This window comes from Bufo bufo, chromosome 11, assembly GCF_905171765.1.
Source record: "Bufo bufo chromosome 11, aBufBuf1.1, whole genome shotgun sequence".
NCBI classification, from domain to species: domain Eukaryota; kingdom Metazoa; phylum Chordata; class Amphibia; order Anura; family Bufonidae; genus Bufo; species Bufo bufo.
Genome location: NC_053399.1, coordinates 29669818 through 29690973, shown reverse-complemented (window position 1 = coordinate 29690973; position 21156 = coordinate 29669818). Strand labels below are relative to the sequence as shown.

Sequence of the window (21156 nt, the reverse complement as noted above, 5' to 3'; positions counted from 1 at the left end):
TAGCTCCACCGCGCGAAATGGGTTATTTTGGACATAAAAACGCGAAGTTTAGACCCTCCTGTGGAGTGCAACCTTCAAAACCGTTGCACATGGGAGGGCCAGCCTGCAATTTCTGCGGAATAAACAGCGCCTCTCCAGTCTGCGCCTGGTATTGCAGCATTCACTTGAATGAGACTGAGCTGCAAAGACAAAGAGTGGCGCTTTTTATTCGGTAATATTAGGCAACCTCCTGGCTCAAAATGCGTCCGGTAGTAAGGGGTTAATAAACCGAGTCCGCAAAATAACACGACTTTCTCTCGTCACATGTACAGCACACATTATACTGTCGGTGTCAGCCATTTTTATTCATTTTTACACGAATCTCATAAAGAAATCTTCCGAGTGAAGCCGCCGGGACCCGGAACAGACTGACAGGCGGAACCAACCTTCCCGATGCCAGTTCCTGAGGGGGAAGAGTGTTCTCAGCGCTCCGCTGCGTCAACTGGGGAGAGTAATGAGAAGAGATGGATGACCAGGGCTGCCCGAGGTGTAAGACCACCAAATACCGCAACCCGTCCCTGAAGCTGATGGTGAACGTGTGCGGCCATACCCTGTGAGTGGCAGCCGTGTCCTGCGCCTGTAACCATGTAGGAATGTATGTGTGAAGTGTCCCATGTCTGCGCCATAAGGGGTGGGAAATACAGGAAAAACTGCTAAAATACGAGGAAAACGATGCAAAAATACAAGGAAAATGGTGCAAAAATACCTGGGAAGATGCAATAAATACCTGCAAAATTGTTCAAAATTACAAGGAAAATGGTGCTAAAATACCAGAAAAACTGTGCATAAATACCTGCAAAATTGTGCAAAAATACAAGGAAAACGGTGCAAAAATTCCTGGAAAATTGTGCATAAGTCAGAAAAAATTATGGAAAAATACAGGGAAAATGTGCAAAAATAGAAGGAAAACTGCTCCAAAAAGCCACATTTTTCTGAAAACAATGCCGTGACATCCCCGATGGCGTGCGCATGGCAGGCTTCACACATACATTCTTCTATGTTTCTGTATTTTCACCTTCAGGGTACGGCTGCGCGTTGACATGTGTCGCACAACACAAAAGGGCATCGTGTCGTGTGTCGTGCAGTGTATTTCAATGTTGTCACAATGCGACGTGCTTCCACTGCAATAGTCGAAAATAAATCTGACTTGAATGTATTTCTTGTGACTGTCGTGTTCCAGTCGCGTCATGGCGCATTAGGACACCATTAAAATAAGTTACATGAAAGCCGCTGTACCCTCCTACAATGTGTAGAACTAAAAGTCCCAGCATGGTGCAATGGAGTCAGTCCTACAGAAGCCGATACACATGGAAAGACATTGTACTGGTATTTTTGGCGCCATTTTACAGTTTGTTGCTGTGTTATTTTTCTTGACCAGAATTGCTTTGACTAGATGTCAGCTGAAAGCCGATAGGGTATTATCATGCCTTCTACTAGCAGTGTGTTATTTGTGGTGTTTTTCTCACTTGTGTTTTCTGGTTTCACCGCGTTTCCAAATCGTTGCATGGTCTGGGTACGTTTTTTTTCTTCTTTAGATGTCTTCCCATAGACTTCTGACTAGGAAAAGAAAAAAGCCGTCTGAAAAAAATGCATGGAAAAAATGTGTGACCAAAAAACCACCATGAAGAAAAAAACTTGTTGTGGCTCCTTTACACAGTTTTTTTGAAAAAAAACAAAAAACTGAATTGCTCAGAGTTTTTTGAGTTGTTTTAGCACATGGAGGTTTTAAGCTACTTTCACACCAGCGTTTTTGCTGGATCCGGCAGGGTTCAGCAAAAACGCTTCCGTTACTGATAATACAACCGTCTGCATCCATTATGGACGGATCCGGTTGTATTATCTTTTAACATAGCCAAGACGGATCCGTCATGAACTCTATTGAAAGTCAATGGGGGACGGATCAGTTTTCTATTGTGTCAGAGTTAGGGCTCATTCACACGACCGTTGGTGTCCCGTTCCCGTATTGCGGACTGCATTTGCGGATCTGCAATACATGGGCACCGTTCCGTTGTCATTCCGCATCACGGATGAGGACCTATTCATTTCAATGGGTCCGCAAATCCGGAGATGCGGAACGGAAGCACGGAATGGAACACTACGGAAGCACTACTGCTCTACCTTTTTGCGGAACGGAGGGATCGCGGACCCATTCAAGTGATGGGTCTGCGATCCCCATGCGCCTGCCCTATGGACGGTGCCCGTGCATTGCGGACTGCGATTTGCGGTCCACAGCACGGGCACGGGCTTCACACAGTTAAACAGATCCGTCCACACTGACTTGCATTGTGGGTCATGGCGGATCCGTCTTGGTCCACATCCCATGACCGAAAGAAAACCGCAGCTTGTTGCGGTTTGCTCTCTGGTATGGAAATGCAACCAAACGGAACGGAATGCATATGCATTTTGGAGTTTTTGCATATATGTAATTTTTCTACATGAAAGTATGTGCCCCCTGTAATGTTGCTTTTTCTGGAGAGCAGTACAGGAATAAAGCATTGATTTAAAAAAAAAAAAAAAAAGCCAGAGCATGCTGCACTGCAGCTTCTAGCTCCTGTGCCTGACAACCATAACCAATACACCCTATATGTCAAGGAGACATCATAAAAAAAAAATTGTTGTGCTTCTAGGCTACGGGACTCTACACGACGACATTTGTCGCACTAATGTCGCGCAACAATTTTTATAATGGCAGTCTATGGTGTCGCACTGCAACATGCAACATGCTGCGACTGCGACGCAACAGTTGCAGAAAATCCATTTGAGATAGATTTTTCTGCGACTGTCGTGTCGCAGTCGCAGCATGTTGCAGTGCGACACCATAGACTGCCATTATAAAAATTGTCGCGCGACATTAGTGCAACAAAATGTTGCGCTACAAATGTTGCAGTGTAGTTGTGCCCTATCTGTCAATTATTATTTTTTTACATTTTCCTAGGTGTAAACAATTAAAAAAAACTGAAATAAAATGAGATGAAAATAAAGCCCTATGTATCATAAGGCATAACATTTAAAAAAAAAAAAAAAAACAAACAGAAAAAAAAAGTTAAGGCTTTCAAAGGTTCACGTACTATAAAATGGAAAATGCACCTGGTCAGGTGGGGGGGGGGGGGGGGGGTGTTGGTAAATGACCCAGTTTTGAATTGGTTAAAGAGGACCTTTCACTGATCCTGGCATTGTGAACTAAGTATACAAACATAGAGAGCGGCGCCTGGGGATCTCACTGCACTTACTATTATCCCTGGGCGCCGCTCCGTTCTCCCGTTATGTCCTCCGGTATGTTCGGGGACTTGGTTATAGTAGGCAGAGTCTGCCCTTGTTCTGCTGTAGCGCTGGCCAATCGCATTGCAGAGCTCACAGCCTGGGAGAAAAGAACCTCCCAGGCTGTGAGCTCTGCAATGCGATTGGCCAGCGCTACAGCAGAACAAGGGCAGACTCTGCCTACTATAACCAAGTCCCTGAACATACCGGAGGACATAACGGGAGAACGGAGCGGCGCCCAGGGATAATAGTAAGTGCAGTGAGATCCCCGGGCGCCGCTCTATATGTCTGTATACTTAGTTCACAATGTCAGGATCGGTGAAAGGTCCTCTTTAAGGCCCCCTGCACACAACCGTTTTTCCCCCCCGTTTACTGGCCGTTTTTTTCGTTCCGTATACGGAACCATTCTTTTCAATGGTTCCGCAAAAAAAACTGAATGTACTCCGTATGCATTCTGTTTCCGTATTTCCGTTTTTCTGTTCAAAGATAGAACATGTCCTATTATTGCACGCAAATCACGTTCCGTGGCTCCATTCAAGTCAGTGGGTCCGCAAAAAAACGGAACACATACGGAAATGCATCCGTATGTCTTCCGTTTCCGTTCCGTTTTTTGCGGAACCATCTATTGAAAATATTTTGCCCAGCCCAATTTTATCTATGTAATTACTGTATACTGTATATGCCATACGGAAAAACGGAACAGAAACGGAAACACAACGGAAACAAAAAACGGAACTTCGGATCAGTGAAAAACGGAACAACGGATCAGTGAAAAACGGACCGCAAAACACTGAAAAAGCCATACGGTCGTGTGCAGGAGGCCTAAGCCAACATCTGGAGCTGACATTTTCACCGAAAAAAACACAACAAAAAAACACAAAAGTGCAGAAATGCTATGTGTGAGAGCAGCCTAGGGCAACGTGCACATCTGCGCCGGGGGTCCCAGCAGGAGCCTGCATTGCGTATGCAAGCAAAAATAAAGGACTAAATACCATTACATGCAGCAGTAGGGAAGGGAAAAGAAAAACAATGCCAAAAGTTAGGTGATATCTGTCATTGTATTCCTGCCTGTAATGATAAGCAGGTGACTGGAGTAAAGTGATCTGTACAGACCAAGAAGTGGCTCCTATTATTAGGCATAGTGGTCAGCGCGAAAACTGCAGGATTTTAGCATTTTATCAAAAAATAGATATTAACATGGACAATGAAAAATAACATTATGCAAGAATTCTTAAAAAATATGTCAAACATTAAAACATGATTTGAGCATCTGTGGGACCCCCTACATGGTCGTGTTTGCTGTATGGAACCCTCCAGCATCTGGGGGATGCACTGCAGTCAGCATGGCTCCACATGCCTGTGACCACCTACCAGGACCTTATGGAGTCGCTGCTGCCCGTGCTGCATACGGCAGATATTAGCTGGCGGTCATAATAAAGTGACTCGAATGTATATGTAAAACGCCATAAAAATGAAACGCATAAGCAGTGTGGTAATCGTTTTTTTTCCCCAATTCCACCCCATTTAGATTTTTTCCAGCTTCCCAGTACATCATGTGGATTAATAAATGGTGTCTTTAGAAAGTACAACTTGTCCCACAAAAAACAAGCCCTCTTCCGTCTGTGTGAAGAAAACAATAAAAAAGTTATGGCTCTTGGAAGGCAAGGGGTAAAAAAACAGAACATGGCGACATAAGGCAGGGGTTAATACATTGCCTCCATTGCCTTGTCATATAGAGCTGAGGCCACGTATTTGGACTATGTCAGAAATGATGTAAAGACATAAAAGTACCCTTTTTATCCTTTTACCTCACTATACTGTACCTGACCATCAGCAGTGGTTGTCCGCTTTTTGCTATTCATGACCTATCCTCAGGATAGGTCATTGATATCAGATCGGTGGAGTCCAACTCTCGGCACCTCTGCCGATCAGCGCTGCCTTCTCTGCTCTATTTACCTGTTTGAAGAGAAGGCGACGATTATACACGCACTTCCATCTCTGCTCTGTTTACCTGCTCACCGCAGCAATAGCGGTGGTGAGCAGGTGTAATTACAAGTATGGCGTCCCCTTTCACTGTCTGTTCAAGTGAGCCGTCCCATAGAAGTGAATGGGGACGTCATACTTGTAATTACACCTGCCCACCACAGCTATTGCAGCGGCGAACTGGTAAACAGAGCAGAGAAGGCAGTGCTTGGTATAAGCGCTGCCTTCTCTTCAAACAGCTGATCAGCGGGGGTGTCGGGAGTCGGACCACCGCTGATCTGATATTTCTGACCTATTCTGAGGATAGGGAATCAATAGTAAAAAACAGACAACCCCTTTTTAATCTTAGTTGGTTTGATGGAGGTAGGAAGAGAGATAAGTGTATGAAAAGATATAAAAGAATTTCCTATTTTGAAATTTCAAGTTAAAATCTAAATAAAACATGATAAATTGCCACAAATGATGCTCAGTCCATATGAACAGCATCTTCTTGCTCCTTGACTTGTCATATTCACTCGGACACCTGCTTTACCCTATCAAGACTGCATTCCTCGTCGCTTAAGTCAGTCACTGTCGGGGGCTGGTGCCAGCAGTAGCGTCACTCGTGAAAACCACACCGGCAGCCTCAGCATCTTCTGTACGTTCCAACCCCTGTGCCGTCTGCAGGTTCAGCTGCCGTGCCCTTATGTCCGTGGATGGTTTTAAAGCCTAGCAGCTGAACCAGCAGTCTTCAGAGATGCCGAAAACAGGTTTAAACAACAAACGCTGGGCTCCTGATAGACAGCAAAGCAGGTTTATAACCAGAAGTCATTGGGTGACCATGGAGACCACCACAAGCAGTCCCTCTATTAACCGTGTCATTTCTGTTGAGTTTAAAGATTTTTTTTAATTTTTTTTTACAAACTTCCTTTTTGTTTCTGTTTCACACAACCCTTAGATTTTGACCTTTCCTGTGTGTGTCCTGGGCAAGGTGTGGATTTGTTTTTTTTGGGGGGAATTTATCATGTGCAAATCTGCTAATCGTGTATGCCATATTAACCCCTACCAGACTGTCTACTGCTTATATACGTGCTATCTGCACATGCCCTGTGCAGATAGCACATATATAAACATTCAGACAGCGCTGATCAGTGCTGGGATTAGAGCTCCTGCTACCTAGCAGGAGTAGGTGGGGTCCTGGCTGTTTATTACCGCTTCTGCCTCCTCCTGTGCTGCACGAGCGCATGGGGGAGAGCAGGAAGCCACAGAGCTGCTTCCTCTGTTAGTCCCGGCGGTCACGTGACCGCCGGGGGTGTCTCAGGCAGGGGCAGAAGCAGAGCTGCAGGGTCTAAGGAGACCCTGATCAGCTCTGCCTATGTGTCATGCCCCCACAGGGGCTGTTTCCCCCTGTAATTGGTGCTCCTGTGGATGCCCCAGTTACATTGGAAACAGTAAAAAAAAAGGTCCTCCAGAGGTCTTTTAAAAAAAATGACAAAAAAATGTAAAAGATAAATAGATAAAAAATGCAGTCGCTGACAGAAACCGTCACCATAGTTGCCCCGTTCGCTCAAACCTATACATGTTATGTATGAAAACGATTGTCACAAAATAGGGAACCCATTGCAATAATTATTTTTTGTGTTAGTTACTATAATTTAAAAAATTACTTTTTAATAATAATTAACGGTTTTCCTCCAAATGAAACCTAAAAAAATCTCTAAAAAAACATTAATAAAAAGTCCTGTCAAGTAAAAAAAATCGCAAAAATTATTTTGGTAGTCAAATAAATAAAAAACCTAGGGTCACTAAACCAGCACGTGCGCAAAATCACAAAAGGTTGCCTGGATATTCAGTCCTTTTTTTGGGCCCATTCATGAAAGGGTTAAAGGGGTTGTCCGACCACTGAAGCAGTTTTCGTTAGGCCTCTTTCACACGGGCGAGATTTCCTATGGGGCTGTGCATATGAGCGGTGATTTTCACGCATCACTTGTACGTTGCGTGAAAATCGCAGCATGCTCTATTTTGTGCGTTTTTCCACGCAACGCGGGCCCCATAGAAGTGAATGGGGTTGCGTGAAAATCGCAAGCAAGTGCGGATGCGGTGCGATTTTTACGCACGGTTGCTAGGAGACGATCGGGATGGGGACCCGATCATTATTATTTTCCCTTATAACATGGTTATAAAGGGAAAATAATAGCATTCTGAATACAGAATGCTTAGTAAAAAAGGGCTGGAGGGGTTAAAAAAATAAATAATTTAACTCACCTTAATCCACTTGTTGGCGCAGCCCGGCTTCTCTTCTGCCTTCATCTTTGCTGTGCAGTAGGAAAAGGACCTGTGGTGACGTCACTGCGCTCATCACATGGTCCGTCACATGATCCATCACCATGGTGATGGACCATGTGATGAGCGCAGTGATGTCATCAAAGGTCCTTTACCCAGGTCCTGAAGAAAGAAGAGAAGCCGGGCTGCTCGAACAAGTGGATTAAGGTGAGTTAAATTATATATATTTTTATTTTTTTAACCCCTCCAGCCCTATTCTACTAAGCATTCTGTATTCAGAATGCTATTATTTTCCCTTATAACCATGTTATAAGGGAAAATAATAACATCTACACAACACCTAACCCAAACCCGAACTTCTGTGAAGAAGTTCGGGTTTGGTTACCAAACATGCCGATTTCTCTCACGCGCGTGCAAAACGCGACGCACCCGCATCTTATCCGGCCCAAAACCATGACGCCTGTGTGAAAGAGGCCTTATGGCTCCGAAAGTGCTCAGCCTAAAGAATCAAAACCACTTACCTATTCACCGATGCTCCAATCCAGCTGCTTTTGGTTCATTGTGGACCGGAAATGTGCCTTCCCGCCTTCTTTACATGCACCTCTGCAGCCTTTCACTGGCCTCAGTGGCGACATGTACTAAGCATCATGTGACCTGTGAGGGCAGTTAATGGCTGCAGCAAGTGCGCGTGACATACGGAATTTCATACTTCCAGTCAACAGAGGAGAAGAAGCAGTGGGGACGGGCTCAGCTGTGGAACAGAGCTGCGGTGAATACATAAGTGGCTTTATCATTATAATATAAATTATGCAAACGCTGCTTTTTTGTAGTGATGTTTTAAGACCGTTTCCTTGCATTTTTTTTCGCTAAGATGGCCACAGGTATGGATATAAACCTCAGGTAGAAAATCTTAAGAGTATATGCACATGGTATGTATGATAAAGGATTTTTGTGTGGAAAAATCCACAGCAGAATATTGTACCACCGGTCCTAGGTGGATTCGATTTTTAAAATGTCATGTACACGGTGCAGGAAATTTTCTCCTGGAAATTGACCTGTGGTGTGGATTTTGAACTCCACAGGACATCAGTTGTTTGTGTGGATTTTCAGTGCAGATTTGACCCTTTGCAATAGGTGAGATCTGGGGCAAATCTGCATCAAAATTCGAAGTAGCATGTGTGGATTTGGGTTCAGATTTGGTACAGAAACTTTGCTCAAAAACAAATTTGCTCAGAAAATGGTAAATCTACACTGCCATGTGCCTGTACCCTAAGGCTACCTGCACACCGGTGCGGGCTGTCTTGCAAAAATTCTGCACAAATTTCTGTGTTGATTTCTGTGTGTTTCTGATCCAAAAACCGCGGTTTGCAGGGAAAAGGATGAAATCCGCACAAAAGAACCGCATAAAGAATTGACATGCTGCAGATTTCAAAATACGCACCACAGGTCAATATCCGCATGGAACGATAAAAAGCACAGTGTACATGAGATTTGTAAAATCTCATACACTTTGGTGGCACTGTATTAGCCTGTGGTGTTCCACTCGAGAGTCTACGTGGAAAAACCATGGCAGAGTGCATGCTGCACCTCTGCTTCATTCAAAAAGGGGACAGGGCACCCATGTTCTCTTGAATAGTGTGGGTCCCAGTAAACAGAACCTCTATCTATCTTCCTTTCCTACCCCTTAACTATACCTGACAGTCTTTGTGCATGGTCTTAGGCCTTATTGAAGGGGTTGTCCAGCCAATAATATTGTTGACCTATTATCAGGATAGGTCATCAATATCTGATTGGCGGGATCCGACACCCTGGACCTCTGCCGATCAGCTGTGAGATGAGGAGGCAGCGCTCCATGTGGGCACTGCTTCTTGGTCATTACACTATGTCTAGTCTCCTGTGGAGCGATGGCGTAGTGTAATTACAAGCACCCACTCCATTCACTTTAATGGAGCGAGTACTTCCAGGATGAAGTGTAGAGTAATGAAGAGGAAGCAGTGCTCACATGGAGCTGATCTGATATTCATGACCGCAGAGAGTGTCACTGCCAGGGAGAAGGTGAGCTGTTTTTTTCTCCCTGGCTGTGACGCTCTCCGCTGCGATTGGACTGCTCTACAACAAGGGGGAAGGAGAAACCCGGCCGTGTCCTCCTCCCTGTACTGATACTCTGAATTAACATATGAGGTGCCAAACACAGCACCAGAACAGAGGGGTATTTTAGAAAAACAAAAGTTCTGGCATCTGTAGGGGCTGTCCTATTTGGTAAGCCAGTTTGTAACCCATAATCCCATGAAAGGTCCTCTTTAATTCTCTTAGAATGGTGGTGTATGTCATCTGGTCCCAGCAAATAGTCTATTTTTATCTTTTTAAGACGCCGCTGTACTTCTTCCTGGGTCAGACAGGGCACTTTTAATTGGGAATTTACTTTTACATTCTGCATTTCATCTGACAGTTCAATTTCCTCAGTGAATACATTGGAGAAAGAAATATTTAACAGCTTTGCTTTCTCCTCGTCGCTCTCTGCGACTCCCCCCTCATCACTCTGTAAAGGGCCGACACCTTCAGATTTATACTTTTTATCATTTATATAATTGAAGAACATTTTAGAGTTAGTTTTGCTCTCTTTGGCAATTAATTTCTGTATCTCCAGTTTGGCTGCTTTTATTTGTCTTTTACATATTCTATTTTTTTCTTATAGTTTTTCAATGCTTCCTCGCTATCCTCATGTTTTTGTGATTTAAATGCTTTATTTTTTGTTATTTATTGCTTACTTTCCAATTCTATTTATCTACATAGTTTTTTTTCTTGCTCCTCACCCTTTTTTCCCCATAAGGTATGTACCTCTCACAATTAGAGTTTAGGATAGTTTTAAAAAAATATCCCATTTTGTGGTCAAATTTAGCTTTTTTGAAGTTTAGTATTTTTGTGCCTCCCTGAAGAATTGCCAATTTAATGACATTTTGAAGATTATTATTTTATGGTCGGTATTTCCCAGGTGCCCCCCAACGTTCACATCTGTTGTTCTGTCAAGTCTATTGGTTAGTACGAAGTCCAGTATGGCCGTCCCTCTAGTCGGGTCCTGAACCAGTTGTCTTTGGTTATTGCCAAGAACCTGTTTCCTTTATGAGATGTAGAGGTTTCAGTTTCCCAGTTTTTGTATATTTTTTACCCCACACCTGTCCTTATGAACTATTCTAGTCCCTCCTTCCTCTCCTTCCCCGGTTTCATTACCAGGTGTCTATCTGCACTACCTTCCGCCTTCTGCTTCCTCTGCCTTGGTTGAGCCAGGTTCCTGTATACTATACAAGAGTGCACAGAGTGACTTGGGCCCACCCTCAGTGCACTTACTGTAACTGCTTATTTGCATATGGATTCAAAGTACTTTTTCTCCAGAATGATGCAACTGATCGCTGATGTGTAAGGTATCTTTACATTCAGCTTAGCTAGCCCTACACGACATTGTGCCTGGTTTATCAGTAAATTTCCTGGTGGCAGGCTCCTTTTACATTTTTTGGTGTAGGGTTTCTTTAATTGAAAAAAAAGCAAGATGCTGAGGTATATGGCCAGTTTAAAAATCGTGACACGCTGCCCTGTGTGACCTGATTTCTATTTTCACAGCTATGTCTACCACACACATAGCTGTACAGTCTGTAGTGACTTTTTGGTGATCTTTGTGCCTCCAGGGGTCATGACCTCACTCAGGTGACCTAGTTGTCTTAAACTCTGTCATCCTGACATCCAGTCAAGAAGTATGATAGACCATTATTGGCCCCAAAGTGTCCCATTACCTTTCCTGTTATATTTCTGTATAATCTGCTGGAATTTGTACATTCGCTCACATTACGTGTTTGCTTTTGTGATGCTCTCCATGGACTTCACAGAGATCATAATGGTTTGCCATCTTTTAGTATTATTGAATGGTAATACCCCTTTGAGACAAGAAATGTGTAAGTCTGACTGCTAATCCTGCCAGCCTAATATGGGTAAAATAGACATACGTGTTAGTGGTTACGAGTAGGGTTGAGCGAATCGACTTCGGATAAAACATCCGAAGTCGATTCGCATAAAACTTTGTTCTAATACTGTACGGAGCAGGGGCCACTTAGAACCGAACCCGAGTTCGGGAAATGTTTTTTTTTTTACAGTATAAATTAATTTATAAAGTTATTGCGCAAAGTCTCGGGAGACTTCGCGAAGCAATAACTTCGGCTCATCGGAGCCAATACATTCTAATACTGTACAGAGCTCGTGCTCCGTACAGTATTAGAACAAAGTTTTATGCAAATCGACTTTGGATGTTTCATCCGAAGTCGATTCGCTCATCCCTAGTTACGAGTAATGCACGGATTGATTATTGGGAACGATTATTGTTAGCAGCAGCCATCACTCATCTCATACTGTGGAGGTGATCACTGCATGTAAATGCAGCACTTCACCTGCACTTAAGGAGCAGCCGATTGTCCCCACAATCTGCTGCTCCCCACGGCATCTAAGGCTAGGGCTACACGGCGACACTGATCGTGGCCAGGATCGCAGAGTAGCGGTTGCAAGAAATCCAACACGGCTGGATTTCTTGCAACATCCGTGGAATTCCCATTCATTTCTAGGGATCATTGCTACTCTGCGATCCTGGTCGTGTGACCAGTGTCGCCATGTTGCCCTAGCCTAAATGCACCTTTAAGCAATGTTCTCGTGGCTGGAGTGTCTGCCCTCCCAATAATACATGCTGGATGAGAGGTATGCGTGTCCAGAATGCTGCTGCTATCTCTAGCTCTCATGTATCAGTGCACTCTCTCTTGCTTCAGCCCATGTGGGGTCACTTTGCTGACAGACACTGGTGCTGAGGATTGAGTGGTTTCCTCCTTCACCTCCCTGCAGAGTCTGCAGTGCAGTCCTTTTGCGCTACATGTGATTCATCTCCCCCCCCCCCCCCCCCCCCCGCAGGCTGCCCTGTGATCCCTTTTTTCCCTATCTACACTCGGCAGCAGTACGGCCTGTATGATCTGTCGTCTTTGAAAACATGGATGCTTTCCTCCAGATCCACTCTCCTATCTGCTGTGTACTTCCTGTGTCCTCCATGTTGACATATCCCACTTTGAGAGGAGGGAGGTCCGACACAACCAGGAGCAATATGTCTTCTGATGTGAGAAGCAGCAAGACAACCAGTTTTATACAGTGGTTGCACGGACTCTACCACAGCAAAATGGTTGAAAATGTTCAATCAAGACAATTTAGAAAGTTGGAGCTGACAACCCCTGGGATCTTCCCCTCTGAAAGTAACAAATACCACTTGCCTTTCCCGGGTCCCTTTTGATTTTTATCCCCACAGGACCATGAAGCGGCTAAATCACATGACTGCTGCTGCGAGTCACAGAGGCATGAAAGTAGGGGTGGGCGATATAAACGATATACGATATTATCGCTATATATTCGGGCAACGATATAGATTTTAGCTATATCGCCATATCGTGATAGATGACCACGGAGCGGTAGTGAATTGAAGAAGCTTCTCACTCACCGCTCCGTGGCCTCCCGACTCTGCACCGCGCTGCACTGGCCAGGGCCTTGCATGCACACATCGTCAGCGCGCTGGCTGACGCTGTGTGTGACGTCAGGTTCCTCCTAGTGCATGCTGGGAAGAAGACGCGGTCCGTCTCCTGCGGACTCCATCAGCCAGCCGCCCTTCCTGCAGGAAAGGTAAATATATTAGCAGGGGCCTGAATCTATCGGGGCTGGGGGATGGATTGCTATGGCATGGGGCTGATGGCGCTGGTTGTGGGGCATGATGATGGTGGTGGCAATGGCATGGGGCTGATGGCGCTGGCTGGGGGACATGATGATGGTGGCAATGGCATGGGGCTGATGGCACTGGCTGGAGGACATGGATGGTGGCAATGGCATGGGGCTGAGGAGCTTCCTGGGGGACATGGATGATGGCAAATGGCAATGGCATGGGGCTGATGGCGCTGGCTGGGGGACATGGATGATGGCAATGGCATGGGGCTGATGGCGCTGGCTGGGGGACATGGATGATGGCAATGGCATGGGGCTGATGGCGCTGGCTGGGGGACATGGATTATGGCATATGGCAATGGCATGGGGTGGATGGCACTGGCCGGGGAACATGGATGATGGCAATGGCATGGGGCTGATGGCGCTGGCTGGGGGACATGGATGATGGCAATGGCATGGGGCTGATGGCGCTGGCTGGGGGACATGGATTATGGCATATGGCAATGGCATGGGGTGGATGGCACTGGCCGGGGAACATGGATGATGGCAATGGCATGGGGCTGATGGCGCTGGCTGGGGGACATGGATGATGTTGGCCATGTAGTTTGTATACATACAGAAGAAAATAATACATCGTGATATATCGTTATATCGCACATGCTTCAAATTATATCGTATTATAGATTTTAGACCATATCGCCCAGCGCTACTTGAAAGGTACTTCACAGAAGTGAGATACTTTTCTAACCGCAGGGACAGTCGAAGCCTGTGATTGGCCACAGCGGTCACGTGACCTAGTCGCTTTCTGGTCCTGCAGGGATAGAAAGCGGTGGAAAGGTGAGTGCCATTTGTTACTTTCAGGAGATCAGGGGAGGACCCCTTGGGTTGCCGGTCCAAACTTTCTAAATGATCTTCATTGCCTGAGGGACCGTTCACACGTCAGGGTTCAAATCTGTTGACATACATGTGAATGGGGTTTCCACTTGCTACAGAAATTGTCTGCTCCTTTTTGTTTGCGGTGGCAAAAAGGAAAAAATAAAATCAGAAATAGAGTGTAGAATGGGATTTATTTCTGTGGATTTTACATGGAAAAGGCATAAAAGGATTTTCCGTTTATGGTGGCTGATCCCTGTGCAGATCCGTGGCACTTCAGCGGCAGAAATCCAAATGGGTCATCCTGAGATCCTGTACTAAATGCATGCTGGGTATGTAACATGTATTTGTGATCCTACCTTTGTCCTTTAGGAAAGAAATAGAACCTGCGCTGAGACTGGTTTATGGTTCACCCGTTCTGATAAATGACCCATATGTTTTATTTCCCATCAGGGTCCTCTGTTTGGGGCGGTGTTTGGTCTGAAATTGGCATCTTTACAAATGAAGTTGTCTTATTGTGCCGCAGCTTGGAGTCATCACCTGCATTGCTTGTATCTCTGCAGATGTTATATATACTGTGCAATTACTACAGTAGTTACTAGCACTCGCCCTGCAGGTCAGATCCTCTGCGTCTACTCGTGTCCCGGTCCTGCTGGATCAGCAGCAGTCGGCAGAACGTTTTGTTTTGCAGGCAGCATTATTTGCCATCTGTTTTCATGACTTTGTCCATTTGGAGATCAGAAGCTGAATTGCATAACGTGTTCTACACCAAATGCTGGCCTTATAAAGATGGTGGCGGCTTTCCAGTGACTTAGCCAGTTACTGTTTGTTCCCTGCAGTCCCATCTCTGTACATAGTGTTCAGGCCGAAGGATGGGAATAGCAGGGTGACCACAATTAGAGATGAGCGAATTTCCGCTTATGAAATTCGTTCACACTTCGTTTGTTGGTTAAAGGTGAATTGCGTTATGGATTTCGTTACCACGGACCATAACGCAATTCTATGACTGAATGCATATCGGAATGCCTTTAGAGGGATTCAGTTATTTATTCTGTCATAATAGAAGTCTATGGGCTGCATAACGGATCCGTCCCGTTTCCGTTATGCAGGGGAGTCGGGACGGCAGGGGAAGGCATTCCGATATGCATTCAGTCATAGAATTGCGTTATGGTCCGTGGTAACGGAATCCATAACGCAATTCACCTTTAACCAACAAACGAAGTGTGAACTAATTTCATAAGCGGAAATTCGCTTATCTCTAATTGTGGTCACCCTGCTATTCCCATCCTTCGGCCTGAACACTATGTACAGAGATGGGACTGCAGGGAACAAACAGTAACTGGCTAAGTCACTGGAAAGCCGCCACCATCTTTATAAGGCCAGCATTTGGTGTAGAAGACGGTATGCAATTCAGCTTCTGATCTCCAAATGGACAAAGTCATGAAAACAGATGGCGAATCCATAACGCAGTTCTCCTTTAACCAACAAACGAAGTGGGAACGAATTTCAAAATATGAAATTCGCTCATCTCTAACCACAATGGTGACATTGGTGAAAATATTAGGTAGAGAGGGTTAAAACCAATTGCACAGACTCCAGGTGCATGCACTATGCACCATGACTGGATATGCAGCAAAAAGGTAAAAATATACCGCAGCTCCATTGATTGTAAACCTCATTTCAATTGATGTTTGCAGAAGGGTTAGATTAAAGTGTAACTCCACCTTTCAGCCTGAAAGATTTTTGGAGTAGAATTCCTTTAATCATGCTTTTGATAGTCCAACATTTCAGCTCGACCACACAGCTACCATTATTTTATCGTGGCTAAATCCGCTGTTCACTACAAGAAAATTTAGACTAGCACATTCATATACATAGTCACAGGTGCATATCCATCAAGAAAACATGGTTGATAAAAAAAAAAAATGGCTGCACAACATTTTACATACAAACAATAGAGCTGAGAAATGGGGATCATTCTACGTTAAAGTGGTATTATACCTACTATAAATGGAAAAATAGAAGCTCTTTGCGCACATTTTTTTTTATCAAACTTGTGTCAGGCTCATCTACCAGGCGTCAAGGTGGCTTCCGCAGACGGGCACCTAACACTAATATACCGCCTTTCTTGGACTTACCGTACCTAAGCCTACATTTTCAGGGCAGTGTAGGAACCGGCTACATACGTACTCTGCTCAGAAGTCCCAGGCAGATGGGCGTTGCTCAGTCTAAAAGGCGCGATACACTCAATATCTACTACAAGAAAATTTAGACTAGCTCTTTCATATTTATAGTCACAGCCACCTTGACGCCTGGTAGATGGGCCCGACACACGTTTGATCAAAAATGTGCGCAAAGAGCTTCTATTTTTCATTTATAGTAGGTATAATACCACTTTAATTTAGAATGATCCCCATCTCTCAGCTCTATTGTTTGTATGTAAAATGTTGTGCAGCCATTTTTTTTTATCAACTATATCCAGTGTTCATTCACATATTGCAGAATTCTCAGTAATCCTGCACCTGTTGATCCTGTTAAAATCGTATTAAGCTACATTAACACAACCGTTTCCGTCTTGCGGTCTGCAGACCACCGGTATGCAAAATACAGATGTAGTCCATGTGCCATTTTCTTGTGTGGACCCATTGACATATTCTATCTTTTTGCAGAATGGACTTATGGAGAGCCACAAAATTCAGACCTGCAAAAAATGTGGATGCAAAACGACGGTATCCATATTTTGTGGATCTGCAAATTCTGGACTGCAAAATACATATGATCGCTTGCATGAGGCCTAAGGCTAAATGAACACGATCAGGATTGCTTGCAGATTTTCTGCGCCGATTTGCTTGCATTGTCCAGTTAATGGTGGGGTTATGGCCACATGTGGCATAAATGCTGTGGATTCTCTGCGCCGGAATGGCATACAGAAACCCCACAGCATTTACAGTAGCAATAAAGTGGATGAGATTTCAGAAATCTCAATTTCACATTGCGGAATAAAACCCTCAGCAGGAGTCAGCCGTGAGCATGCCAATATGTGCTGCTGCTTGTACTCAAAGCTTTCCACCTGTGCAGTGCATAGGTGGAAAGCAGCGGAGTCCCCCTTTGACTCTTGCAGCAATGCCGCCGCACAGCCCAGCCAGATCCGCGGTGGATTCGCTTCATACAGTGAGAATTTACTGACAATCCATCTGCCAGTCTATATGCTTCATTCGTGCAAAAATGACAAAAAGAGAAAGCACACCTTGTAAAACAAACATGTGCAGACCCGTTTCATGTCGGTCTCATTGTAAGCGTGCTCTGTGCATTCACTTTGAAGTGTTCTGCTGATTAATCTGCGTACTGGTCGTCTGTGGAAGCCATGCTTTGTGTCATTGTGAGCATATGAAAGGCAGAGTTATGTAACGTTAGGTAATCCAGTGTGCTGTGGTCAGCACAGGTGCAGGGGGTTTTGTTGTACAGTTTGGTAGGATTGAGAAAGTCATGATGTAATTGGATTATAATTGTGAGTGCACCACCCAGACCCCCTTAAAGGGCATCTGTCAGCAGATTTGTAGCTATGACACTGGCTGACCTGTTACATGTGCGCTCGGCAGCTGAAGACATCTGTGTTGGTCCCATGTTCATATGTGCCCGCACTGCTGAGAAAAGTTAAGTTTTAATATGTCCAACGGGGGCTTTGCCCTTACACCTAGAGGCTCTGCTCTCTCTGCAACTGCCGCGCCCTCTGCACTTTGATTGACAGGGCCAGGTGTGATGATGTTTTTCCTCTGCCTGGTCCTGTCAATTAAAGTGGAGAGGGCACAGCAGTTGCAAAAAGAGCAGAGCCTCTAGGTGTAATGGTAACGCCCCCGTTGCTCCTAGAGACTCATTTCCATATATTAAAACATCATTTTTCTCAGTAATGTGGACACATATGACCATGGGACCAACACAGATGTCTTCAGCTGCCAAGGATATGTGCAACAGGTCAGCCAGTGTCATAGGGACAATTTAAGATGCCCTTTAAGATGTAGCAAACCAATACATTTGATTTAAAAGTACATTTACACTGCGCCGACTGATTACTGCCCTCTCGTCAGCGATTACCTCCACTGTATGGCCGACTGATTACTGCCCACTCGTCAGCGGTCACCTCCACTGTATGGCCGACTGATTATTGCCCGCTCGTCAGCGATCACCTCCACTGTATGGCCGACTGATTACTGCCCGCTCGTCAGCGGTCACCTCCACTGTATGGCCGACTGATTACCGCCTGCTCGTCAGCGATTACCTCCACTGTATGGCCGACTGATTACTGCCCGCTCTTCAGCGGTCACCTCCACTGTATGGCCGACTGACTACTGCCCACTCGTCAGCGATTACCTCCACTGTATGGCCGACTGATTACTGCCCGCTCGTCAGCGATCACCTCCACTGTATGGCCGACTGATTACTGCCTGCTCGTCAGTGGTCACCTCCCCTGTATGGCCGACTGATTACTGCCCGCTCGTCAGCGATCACCTCCACTGTATGGCCGACTGATTACTGCCTGCTCGTCAGTGGTCACCTCCACTGTATGGCCGACTGATTACTGCCCGCTCGTCAGCGGTCACCTCCACTGTATGGCCGACTGATTACTGCCTGCTCGTCAGTGGTCACCTCCACTGTATGGCTGACTGATTACTGCCCGCTCGTCAGCGGTCACCTCCACTGTATGGCCGACTGATTACTGCCCGCTCGTCAGCGGTCACCTTCACTGTATGGCCGACTGATTACTGCCTGCTCGTCAGCGGTCACCTCCACTGTATGGCCGACTGATTACTGCCCGCTCGTCAGCGGTCACCTCCACTGTATGGCCGACTGATTACTGCCCGCTCGTCAGCGGTCCCCCCCCCCCCCTTTTGTATGGCCGACTGATTACTGCCTGCTCGTCAGCGGTCAACTCCACTGTATGGCCGACTGATTACTGCTTGCTCGTCCGCGGTCACCTCCACTGTATGGCCGACTGATTACTGCCTGCTCATCAGCGGTCACCTCCTCTGTATGGCCGACTGATCACTGCCTGCTCATCAGCGGTCACCTTCACTGTATGGCCGACTGATTACTGCCTGCTCGTCAGCGGTCACCTCCTCTGTATGGCCGACTGATTACTGCCTGCTCATCAGCGGTCACCTCCTCTGTATGGCCGACTGATCACTGCCTGCTCATCAGCGGTCACCTCCACTGTATGGCTACTGCCCTGGCTCATCCTCATACAGATTCATTGTTTCTGGGCAGCAGATCACTGTTCACACAGCACAATCCTCGGCCCAGAAATGATGATTGAGGTTATCGGCAGCACCTTCACATAGGCCGATTTTAGGAAACGAGTGTAGTAATGTTCGCTCCCGACATTCGGGAAGTATATGTCCGCCATTAGGGTATGGCCACACGGTCAGGTTTTTGCATGCAGTTTTAGAAGCTGAAACCAGTAGTGAATTCAAAAAAGAGAAGTCGTATCTGTCCTTTATACTTTCTCTCCTTTTATGATCCACTCCTGATTTTATCTTCTAACATGGCATGCAGGAACCTGACTGTGTGGCCGTACGCCTAGACAAATTGCGAATGAATAGTGTGGCCTATATCAGCTAATTAACATAAAAAGGGCTCATGCACACGATCATATGTATTTTGCGGTCCGTTTTTCACGGATCCGTTTGTCCGTATCTGAGGTTTTCTTTTCTCTGATTTAAGTCCTCTTCCGTTCCGTTATTGCACAAAACATATCTGTATGGTTTCCGTATTTGATCCGTTTTTTGCGGATCGGAAACAGAAACAGTAACTTATTAATCACCAAACACATGAGCAATATGGGCTGGGCATAGCATTTCTACAGTATGGATCCGCAAAATACGGATGACATACGGATGTGTTCCGTGTGCGTTCCATATATTTTGCGGACCCATTGACTTGAATGGCGCCTCGGACAGTGATTTGCGGACAATAATAGGACATGCACTACTTTTTTGCGGAACGGCCATCTTACAAACGGAAACGGAATGCACACAGAGTAACTTCAGTATTTTCTACAGCCCATTGAAGTGAATGGTTCCGCATACTGTCCGCAAAAAAAACTGAAGCGGAAAGAAAATACGTTCGTGTGCATGATCCCTAACAAGGATACTCGTTACTGAGATATTCTGTAGTGCTGTGACTATTCTCATCATCTATTTTAGTTTTTTTCCAACCATATATCCCATTTGGCTTTAGAAAATGAAAGTGCCCTGTGTTTATTTTTTTATCGTTGTCAAATGCATTTTAGCCAAAATTTAATAGAATTTCCAATTTTTGATTGGTAAGTCTGTGGCACATAATAGCAAGGTGCCTTTTCAGTGGCAGTTTTAGTCATGTGATATACATATTATACATATATATATATTCTCACGTGTGTTTTATTTTGCTTGGTCTCGTTTTTCTAGATGTGAAAGCTGCGTTGAGCTCCTCTTTGTTCGTGGTTCTGGCACGTGTCAGGAATGCAATACCCCCCTCCGGAAAAGCAACTTTCGAGTTCAGCTCTTTGAAGACCCCACAATTGATAAGGAAGTGGAGATTCGCAAAAAGATCTTAAAAATGTGAGTCCGATGTGTGCAGTTTCACTAGGATGGATCCCTTTAACGTGGGGTATCCAAAGCTGGATATCCACATGACTGACAGCTATTTCTCCCCATCCTCACATACCTCGGCTTGGCTGAGCACACGAATGTAGTGAATGGAGATTGGGAAGAAAGCTGCTGCAGACATTTCTGTCAGTGGCTTCTCTCCCCGAGAACAAAAGGATTGGGCAGTTGAAATCCAACATGCCCGATCCTCATCTCCCCCTGACATAGGCGCCTGGGGGGAGGGGTTGGGAGGATACCATGCATGTTGGCCGAATTCACAAAATTGGCAAACTGGGCCATAGATCTAATGTGTATGGCTAGCTTTAGTGTGTAAGTTTATTTCCGTGGGTGAAGAGGAACAAGCTGTTACCAGATGCTTCTGGCAATG

At 45.4% G+C, this 21156-nt stretch overlaps 1 protein-coding gene across 1 annotated transcript in view; it reads left to right on the top strand.

Moving 5' to 3' along the window:
- The first annotated feature begins 441 nt into the window (after positions 1-441).
- The window catches only part of MNAT1 (MNAT1 component of CDK activating kinase), a 136664-nt gene continuing 115949 nt past the window's right edge, over positions 442-21156 (top strand). The window contains exons 1-2 of the mRNA XM_040411200.1: positions 442-592; positions 20589-20741. Coding sequence (XP_040267134.1) covers positions 504-592; positions 20589-20741 — 242 coding nt within the window. The 5' untranslated portion in view covers positions 442-503. The remainder of the gene's footprint in view (positions 593-20588; positions 20742-21156) is intronic.